Raw genomic sequence first — 9,849 nt, 5'->3', positions numbered from 1 at the left:
CACAGGTGAATGATCTCTTCTCTTTACAGTTTCTCGGGTACCCACTTTTCCTCTCCTGCTTCCTTATTCACTGCAGAAACCCCTTTCATACTCCAGGTTCCCCACCTTTAGGTTTAGCCTCCTGTTTTATGGAGCCCTGGACCCTTTAAATCACCACCCAAACCCTGGGGCTCCCAGCTGCTGCTGTTACCCCAGGGCTCCGGCAGCAGGGCTCTGGCCGCTATTTCAAGGGCCAGGGGCTCTGGCTCCCGCTACTGCAGCAGAGCCCTGGGCCTTTTACATCGCTGCCAGAGCCCCGGGGCTCCCGGCCGCTGCCACAGCTCCCGCCATGGTTTAAAGAGCCTGGGTCTCCAAGCCACTGCTATCGCAGCCAGAGTCCCGGGCCCTTTAAATCTCAATTCCGGTTGAGGCCCCTCCCCCTGCTCAAGACTCCAGCATATCGCTAAGTCCTTTAAGTTACTTTCACTCCTGGCCATTGGGAAGAAACAGACGCGTGGGGGGAAGGCTGGCGGCAGAACCTCAAGTCTCACATGCCAGGGGGAGTTCAGGATTTAGCCGAAGCCGAAGCAGTTGAGGATGTCGGCTGGTTCCTCTTCTTTGCCCTGCTCACCTTCCCTTTCAGGATCAGGATGATGAAAGCCCAACGGTGCCATGTGTGTCCCAGGAGACAGTGGTATGAGACATACCCCAGGGTACAATCTGGACTGTTTTATCCCAGGGTGAATAAAAATCAATGACATAAAAAAAATAATCAAGAAAATCAGATTTCTGTTATGTAAATGTCTGTCTGGTGATGTTCTCCTCCTAATGCAAAATGGCATGAATGAAATAACCAAGCAATGAAATAACCAAATGAAATTAAATGAAATGAAATAACCAAACATTCATTGTCTGATACAGCTGTAAAACTCATCTGAAAAGTTTTCAAAATAAATCACTGTTTAAAAATGTATAGTGTGTACCTTCCAAAAATGAAACCTACATCTATCTCTGCATTGTGAAGAATATGTACTAAGGTTATAACAACCAACAAGAATACATTTTTATGTAGAAAACTATGATTAAATGGAGTCGTCCTGACTAGTTATTTAAATCAAATCCACCCTGCTGCTTCCCTTTGTGAACAACAAACCCCTCCACGCTCTGCTCACACACAGCCACCAGCCTGCAAAGTCACTCCTGGCTGCACTGTACTGAGTGGGACTAGCCAGACACTCAGGAACGTACCAAACGACACAGCAACATCAGCCAGTTTTCACCTCCCAGCCTTGCGCCCCAGGAATGTGCATCTTGGACAGCTCAGTCTGATCACTGGGATGGACAATCTCAGTCATTAGTGGGTCAACCCCACAGAGGGGCCGGATTAGGCCACAGCCTTGTTCTCTCCAGTCAAATCCCCCAAACACTTCAATGAAAACACACAGGTCCAGACAAAACACTAAAACCACTTTACTAACTGGAGCAAGGGGGTTTTCAGGGATTACAAGGGACAAAGATGTCAAAGGTCAGATCTGGTTAAACCTATACAATTAAAACATGCATTTTAAATCCTACATTTTACCAATTTAAGGAAAATGTGAAGCAAGCAGGTTTTTGCACCCCACCTGCTGTTGCAGGCAGTTCACAGTTCTGAGTACCCAGGCTGGATTTCCTTCCAGCCTTGGTCCGTCCTCCCCACTCCACGGCCCCTGTTGTCTTTCAAGTCACATTCTTGCCTTCCGTAGAGAAGGGAGAGGAGAGTTAAAAATGGAGGTAATTCTCCCTTGTGCTTTTGTACCACTCTCCTCTTTGAGGTTCACCCCCAAGCCGGGGGGCAGGCGACAATCAGTCTGTGGCCTAAGTGAGCGTCCAGCCGTCCTTCCGGTGAATTGTAACTCTCTTGTTCCCGGCTCCACAGCTGGTGAAGGGCCGGCTCAGCAATTACTGGCCACTTAGCACCTAGCTGGTGTGCAGGTGCCGCTATCTCTGGGGAGCTCGTCTGTGGGCGTTTTCCAGCTTTACAGCATGTAACAAAGATACAGCAAACTTTCCGAGCTCCATGGACAGTCAGGGGTGGCTCTAGCGATTTAGACGCCCCAAGCATGGCGGAATGCCGCGGGGGGCGCTTTGCCGGTCACCGATTCCGCGGCTCCGGTGGACCTCCTGCAGACACGCCTGCGGATGCTCCACCGGAGCCGCGGGACCAGCGGACCCTCCGCAGGTACGTCTGCAAGACATCCACCGGAGCTACCTGCCGCCCTCCTGGTGACCAGCAGAGCGCCCCCTGCGGCATGCATGGCGTGCTGGGGTCTGGAGCCACCCCTGTGGACAGTGCTGATAGACACATTTTAATTGGACAATAATATTCAGCAGGTGATGACTTTCCCTATGATACCTCACAGGACATACTTTGGAGAAGATTTATCATTTTGTAAACATGGTGCTGGCGATGGGCCCAGCTCTAAAGCTCTCCAATAGCAGCACAGAATTCAGGGTGGCCACGTGAAAAGTGATATTCCTCAATATCGCTGTTCACAGCAGACTTATCACCCCATTGACACCTACTTCTGTGCTGCTGCTCCACCTGGGTTTGAGAGCCTGAGCATTTATCCCCACCTGCCAGATGGGCCTGTTCCTTCTTCATGAGCCCCAACCACCTGGGGCCGACAGCCAGTGCTCTTTAAAAAACAAACAACCCACACTGATCATGCCCCTCCCTTGACACATTCCTGTCCCTCCATTGGGAGGCTCTGGCCACAGTTTGAGAATTGCTAGTGTAGAGAGTCACCGTGGGGATTGGTAGCCAAGATGGTAACAGCTGCTCCTTTCCATCTCCGGGATCCCCACAGAAAATGTCCGAGCAGGAGAGCGGAACAGATCCACTTAACACTAACCTTGCAAAACACATTTTGGTGATTTCAGCTATAAACATTCTCTCCATCTTTCAGCCCCTATCCCCATTGAATCCATTACATGCAACTTGCTTAATCCTTTCTTGCCATGTGTCACAGCAGTTTAGATCCTGTGTGGATTCTTCCATGTTTAATGAGGTCAGACTTCCATATGAAACTTTTCCCGCCGTCCAAGCACCTCTGGAGTCTCTCCTGTGTGGACTGCCTGATGTTGAATAAGGTGTGACCTTTGTATGTAACCTTTCCCACAGTCCAAACACTTGTAGGGTCTCTCTCCTGTGTGGATTGACTGATGATAAACGAGCTGTGACCTTCTTATGAAACTTTTCCCACAGTCCATGCACTTGTGGGGTCTCTCTCCTGTGTGGATTAACTGATGTTTAACAAGGTTAGATCTCACTGAGAAACATTTCCCACAGTCCAAGCACTTGTGGGGTCTCTCTCCTGTGTGGATTCTCTGATGTTCAACAAGGTGTGACCTGCTGATGAAACTTTTCCCACACTACAAGCACTTGTGGGCTCTCTTTCCTGTGTGGATTGACTGATGTTTAACAAGGTCTGACCTTTGTATGTAACCTTTCCCACAGTCCAAGCACTTGTGGGGTCTCTCTCCTGTGTGGATTGCCTGATGTTTAACAAGGCTTGATCTCTTTGGGAAACATTTCCCACAGTCCAAGCACTTGTGGGGTCTCTCTCCTGTGTGGATTGCCTGATGTTTAACAAGGTCTGACCTTTGTATGTAACCTTTTCCACAGTCCAAGCATTTGTGAGGTCTCTCTCCTGTGTGGATTGCCTGATGTTCAACAAGGTTTGACTTTCTTATGAAACTTTTCCCACAGTCCAAGCACTTGTGAGGTCTCTCTCCTGTGTGTAATGCCTCATGACGAACTAGGTGTGACCTCCTTATGAAATTTTTCCCACAGTCCAAGCACTTGTGGGGTTTCTCTCCTGTGTGTAATGCCTCATGACGAACTAGGTGTGACCTCCTTATGAAATTTTTCCCACAGTCCAAGCACTTGTGGGGTTTCTCTCCTGTGTGGACTGCCTGATGTTCAACAAGGCTTGACTTTCTTATGAAACTTTTCCCACAGTCCAAGCACTTGTGAGGTCTCTCTCCTGTGTGTAATGCCTGATGACGAACTAGGTGTGACCTCTGTGTGAAATTTTTCCCACAGTCCAAGCACTTGTGGGGTTTCTCTTCTGTGTGGATTGCCTGATGTTCAACAAGGCTTGACTTTCTTATGAAACTTTTCCCACAGTCCAAGCACTTATGGGGTCTCTCTCCTGTGTGTAATGCCTGATGAGAAACTAGCTGTGACCTCTGTATGAAACTTTTCCCACAGTCCAAGCACTTGTGGGGTCTCTCTCCTGTGTGTAATGCCTGATGACAAACTAGGTGTGACCTCTGTCTGAAACTTTTCCCACATTCTAAGCACTTGTGGGGTCTCTCCCCTGTGTGTAATGCCTGATGTTCACAAAGGTTTGACTTTCTTATGAAACTTTTCCCACATTCCAAGCACTTGTGGGGTCTATCCCCTGTGTGGCTTAACTGATGTCTAATTATTTGTGTCTTCGAAATGAAACATTTCCCGCACTCGAGGGATTGAGAGGGTTTTTCTCCTCTGTGTCTTCTCCCGTGGTTATTAATATCTGAGAGCTTATTGAAGCTTTCCCCAGGGTCCAAGCATTGAAGAGGTTTCTCTCCAGTAAGGATTGTCTGATGTGTCACAAGCTGTGATCTCGCAATGAATCCTTTCCCACACTGAAGGTAGTGCCAGGGTGTCTCTTCCTTGGGATCCTCCTCTCCTCCCACATTGTTAATAGATTCATCCACTTTCTTCCCTGGGTGGTTTCCCAGAAGCCTCTCTGACCTGTGCCAATTTCCCCAGGCTTCTGCCTGCTCCAAGCACTGGGGAAAATTGCCTTCGGCTCTTCCCACAAAGGTCCCCTGCGGTTCCACTTCCTCGGGAACTTCCTCATGATGATTCCGCTCCACATTCTCACTCCCTCGCTCAGCACCTGTTGGGAGAAACACAATCCAGACAGGAGTCACTGTGCTGGGAAGAAAGAGGAATAGCACAAAGGGAAAACCCAACACAAAGATTCAGCAATTGGACTCCTCCCTCCACATCCCACCCAAACACTCACAGGGCAGGAAAGCTGGGAAGCAAACTCCTGCAGGTAAGAGGCTGGGTGGAATGGCGTGAGCTATATCTGATGACTGCAGCCCTGTCCTGGCTGAGATGAGGAAGAACTGAGGGTGCTTACTCACACCATATTTGGGGATTCTCAATTTTTTCCTTCATTCCCTAGATGGTTTCTGTGTCAGTCCTCACCTGTATGGGGGCATCTCGGAAGCCTTCTTTCCTTGCAGGTCTGGAGATCCGGCAACCAAGGCTCTTCCCCTCGTTCCAGCTGGACAATCAGCTCAGGTTTGGGATGGGGGAATCCTGCGCAGAGGGTGAAATCAGACCGGATCAGGGTGCGTGGAGCATTGGTGGAGTATTTGTCATAAAGGACATTCTGTGAGTGGAACCTGTCCCTGTGCTCTGCTGGAGGAACGTGGAATCGAAGAAGACGGGAAAACAGTCACTGAGTCCCCTTGTGCAGAGGAAGTTGTCTGGGGAGGTGAGTTGAATTATTACTACACCCTCACTAGGCGTTCCCAGGATCTGTGCGCTCTGGGGGCCTTGCCGACTGACACACGGCTCTGGACTTAAACCCCTGCCTCTTTCTAAACCTGCAGAGCCGAGAGCCCTCCCCACGGCTGGAGCTAGTCCCAACGAGGGAAGTGAACAGGGATTGTGTGTGCAGCCAAGAAACAACACAGACAGGACAATGCTGGATTTATGCCCCTTGGAAAGCTGGAGGGGTGGGGATGGTTTAGCTTGTCCCTTGGGTGTTGACACCCATGTCCCACTGGAGGGGGCACGGAGATGCAAGTCTCTCTCACACGGCAGCTGTGCATTATGGAACCCACTCACCTCTGATCTAACTGATATGGGAAGAACATGACCACATATAGATACATAGACCCCACGGCTTCTAGTATCTGAGGGGATGGGAATCCCTTACCCAGCGAGGTCACTGTCTCGTAGTTCTCCTGCATGACGTCCCTGTAGAGGGCTCTCTGAGCGGGGTCCAGCAGAGCCCCCTGTCCCTGGGTGAAATACACAGCCACCTCCTCGAAGGTCACCGGCATCTGAAACACCAAAAGGCCCCGGTCATTACCTGCTGCTCCAGCCACAATCCCACTAGTCACGTGGGAGGAAGGATAAAGAAATGGAAATTCCCACCCCACCCCCCACCCTGCTCAGAGCAGCCAGGAGGCTTCAGGGGGTGGGAGAAGGTGAGAGCTCCTTGTCCCCCAGCACACGGAGCAGGGCAGGGTCTTCTCATTTCCCACACTCCTGCCAGCCACAGGCTGATACGGAAGCAGAGCTCTGAGCCAGGGACAGGTACAGGAATCCCAACAGCTTCCCTGCGTATTTCACAGCAGCCTCAGGCTAGTGGGGTCTCACTCCAGCACTGGGAGCCTTGAAAATGTTCCCAGCCCTGTGCAAGGGGGGTGTATCCTGTTTGAGAAATGGGGGAATGTCCTGTCTCCCCTCCCCCATCACCAATGGGCCCACTCAGAAAATCAGCAGGTTTATCACACCCTGTCTCCTCCCTGCCCCTGCCCAGGAGCTCCCTGAAAATCCCCTACCCCAGCTGGCTCCATCACAGACATTTCCCTTCCCTGCGTCCTGGAAGACGGGCCCATCTGGACCGAAACATGGACGTGATTCCTCAGCCTGTCGGGGTGATGGGGGAGGTACCAGAAGGGGCTTCAATCCATGTCACCCCCCCGATTCCCCCCAGGCTCTTCAGACCCTCCCAGTAACAGCGTCTCTGAGCCAAGTGCTAGAAAAAGAGCAGAACTAAAGGGGCCACTTTGGGGCATTTCCCCGCACTGCCCTGTAAACTCCTCTCCCTGAGGAACAGCCGGAGCCCTCTGGTGGCATCACCTGAAGAACGAGCTGCCCTGGACTCCCCCAGTAGCCCCCAGGGACAGGCAGGCAGAGGCTGAGCCCAGTGGCCCATCCACACTCTTCCCTGGTCAGAGCCAGCAGTGACTCCGGTGGGGCTGAGATGTGAATCCTGCCCAGAAATCAGACCAGGGCCCCGGGCAGACCCCAAAACTCATGGGACACAGACCCCGCCAGCCCGGCGTGTCTGACAATAACACACACTGGGAGCAGAGTGGGGGGTGGGGTGGGGCTAAGTTTCTGTCCCCCTCCCGCCTCCCCACACCCCCCTTCCCTCGCAGTGCTCCCCCCACATCTTCCCCCATTCCAGCCTCGCTCCCCTCAGCCCCACAATCCCCCCGATCCCCCGCATCGCCCCATCTTCCCTTCAGTGCCCCCGCCCCCATCCCAGCCTGCCCCCCGCAGCCCCGCACCCGCCTCCTGCCCCCACCCCGCTCCCCCCGCCTGCCCTCACCCCCGGCACCTCTTTAGCCTCCGCCCCCTGCAGCCCGGGGGTGCCGGGGGGGGCGGGTCTCTCTCACCTTCCCTCCGAGCGGGGCCCCCCGGGGCAGGGGCCGGGCCGGGCTGGGGGCTCTGCCCTGGGAGAGGCTCCTGGGGGGGGGGGAGCAGCGGGAAGGGCCCTGCTGGAGATTCCCCTCTCCCGGCTGCAGCCAGGGCTCCGGGCTCCCAGCACCAGCCGCCCCCCGGGGCTCGGGGATCTCGCCAGGAGCCTGGGAGCCAGAGTCACCGCAGCGGCTGCGAGTCACTTCCTGCGGCCGGGCCGGAGCCCAGCGCTCGCTGCCCGGAGCCGCCTCCCGGCTGCTCCTGGGTCCTAGCGCTGAAGGGATCGAGCTGCAGCATCTCTGGGTCCGGCTCCTGTTCCGCTCCCAGGCGCTATGATCAGAAGGGCCCATCATGAGCATCTGGCCTAGGTCTCTTCTAAACCACTTCCTTGTTAGTATAGTGGTGAGTATTCCCGCCTGTCACGCAGGAGACCGGGTTCCCCGACGGGGAGTGCGATGCTTTTTGCCAGTGCAATGCTCCGGGTCTGGAGGGATTTGCCTGTCGAGTCAGGGCTGGGAGCTGCAGGTAGGAGGCAGCCCCAGATGACCCAGTGCTCCGCCACCTGCAGTAACTAGACTTTGGGTGTCTAGTGAATAGATCTGATCAGACACTGTCCGGTCCCCTTTTCGACTGGACTTTCCAGCCAAAAACCGGGCACCTGGCCACCCTAATAGCCCCCAATGTGCAATAAGTGCTGGGAACGCGTCGGGGACAACTTTGGCTTTCCAAAGATGGGGGACGTGAGCAGGGGGCAGCCGGGTTAGACTCGGTTCTCACCAGCAGGGACAAAGCCATTGGTCTGGAGGAAATTACAAGAAGGTGGGTGCACAACTGGTTGAAAGACTGTACTCTGAGACAGAGTAGTTACCAATGGTCTGGGGTCAAACAGGGATGGGAACAGTGGGGGTGGGGAGAAGCCCCATGTGGCTTCTCCTGCTCTTTACAGGGAACAGGGAGCATAGGCGCTGACTTCCCCGCTTTCCCCTGGGTGCTTGAACCCTCATCTGCCCCCAGCCCCACCCCCACACCACGCCTTCCATGAGGCCCCGCGCCACCCCTACCCCACCCCCATTCCAACCCCTTTCCCAAAATCCCCACCCAACTCGGCAGGGGCAGCTCTAGGAATTGCGCCGCCCCAAGCAGGGCGGCATGCCGCGGGGGTGTGTGTGTGTGCGCTCTGGCGGTCACCAGTCCCGCGGCTCCGGTGGACCTCCTGCAGACGTGCCTGCGGAGGGTCCACTGGTCCCGCGGCTCCGGTGGAGCATCTGCAGGCACGCCTGCGGGAGGTCCACCGGAGCTGCCTGCCGCCCTCCCGCGGCACGCCACCCCAAGCACCGGCCCTGCAACTCAGCCCCTAGTCCATTCCCTTCCCCAAATCACAGCCCAGTCCCACCTCTTCCCTGCCTCCTCCTCTGAGCGCCATGTTCCTGCTCCTCCTGCGGCATGTGAACGCTGCCAAACAGCTGTTTGGCAGCGGTAGGGCGGGAAGTGCTAGGAGGTAGGCGGAGAAGCAGGGACACGATGCGGAGGGCGGGGGGAAGGGGAGCTTGGCTGCCCGTGATTGCAGAGCACCCACTCATTTTTCTCTGTGATTGTTCCAGCCCCGGAGCACCCACAGAGTCACCACCTATGGCAGCGGGTGGGTGTGGTGGGGGACAGAGAACAGGGAGTGAGGGAGCGGTAGCCCACCCGGAGCTTCTGGGACAGCCAGGCTCCTGGGAGGGAGCAACAGCTGGAGCTGAGAGATCAGGCTCTCAGCTCCACAGACGGCCTCTTTTAGGTCGGTGGAAGTGCTCCTGGTGAGGTCAGGTCCCCCAACCCAAGGAGGGTAGTGTGGACATTGCCTTCCGCAGTAATTACTCTGGTGGCTGTAAGTCAACCTAATATAGCTTGGGTTAGGTTTGGCGTGTAGACGTACCCTTACAAGCAAAGGGACGTCTCTCACCCAAGAGGTTTCAGCAGTCCCTGCTCACTGGAAAGCCTTCCAGCGAGGACCACTCACCCCAGTTCAATGATGCTCCTATTGTCTTTCAAGCGATCCTGCTTCCTGAGTCACTTCTTGCTGCTGGGCCTGAGCCCAGCCAGCGATCACTCCTGCAGCTACTCCTAGGTCCTAGCAATAGAACCCATTGCATTGCAGCCCCCGTCCCAGTTCCTGCCCCCTGGGGAGCCACTGCCCCTGGATTCGGGCAGCTTCTTCCAGCAGTAAGGGGGCATCCCGCATAGAAACGTCTCCTGTCAGCATTTAGTCTTGCTTGCAGCCTCCCTGCAGGAGAAACCTGGGCACCCGCTGCTGGCTGATCAGCCCGTCTGTGGCAAACTTTTCTCTGCATTGGGCTGGCTAAGCCCTTGCTTTAACCTGCTCCCTGGTCACAGGCTACCTCTGG

General features: G+C 54.7%; 1 protein-coding gene across 1 annotated transcript; it reads right to left on the bottom strand.

Moving 5' to 3' along the window:
* Positions 1-1,425: 1,425 nt before the first annotated feature.
* On the bottom strand, positions 1,426-6,138 carry LOC123345483 (zinc finger protein 436-like). Its single transcript, XM_044982434.1, has 3 exons — positions 5,967-6,138; positions 5,228-5,341; positions 1,426-4,910 (listed from the first exon to the last, which is right to left on the bottom strand). The coding sequence occupies exons 1-3, from the start codon at positions 6,091-6,093 to the stop codon at positions 3,394-3,396; spliced, it is 1,758 nt and encodes a 585-aa protein (XP_044838369.1). The 5' UTR covers positions 6,094-6,138; the 3' UTR covers positions 1,426-3,393.
* Between the last annotated feature and the right edge of the window lie 3,711 nt (positions 6,139-9,849).

Source organism: Mauremys mutica, chromosome 12 (genome assembly GCF_020497125.1).
Source record: "Mauremys mutica isolate MM-2020 ecotype Southern chromosome 12, ASM2049712v1, whole genome shotgun sequence".
Lineage (NCBI taxonomy): Eukaryota > Metazoa > Chordata > Testudines > Geoemydidae > Mauremys > Mauremys mutica.
The sequence above is the reverse complement of the archived record's forward strand: the minus strand, read 5'-3'. Positions and strand labels throughout refer to the sequence as shown.

Coding starts and splice junctions, on each gene's coding strand:
- LOC123345483 (XM_044982434.1), bottom strand. CDS start 6,093: ATGCCGGTGACCTTCGAGGAGGTGGCTGTGTATTTCACCCAGGGACAG. Junction 5,342..5,966: donor CGAGACAGTGACCTCGCTGG/GTAAGGGATTCC, acceptor CCCTCTGCGCAG/GATTCCCCCATCCCAAACCT. Junction 4,911..5,227: donor TCCGAGATGCCCCCATACAG/GTGAGGACTGAC, acceptor TTCTCCCAACAG/GTGCTGAGCGAGGGAGTGAG.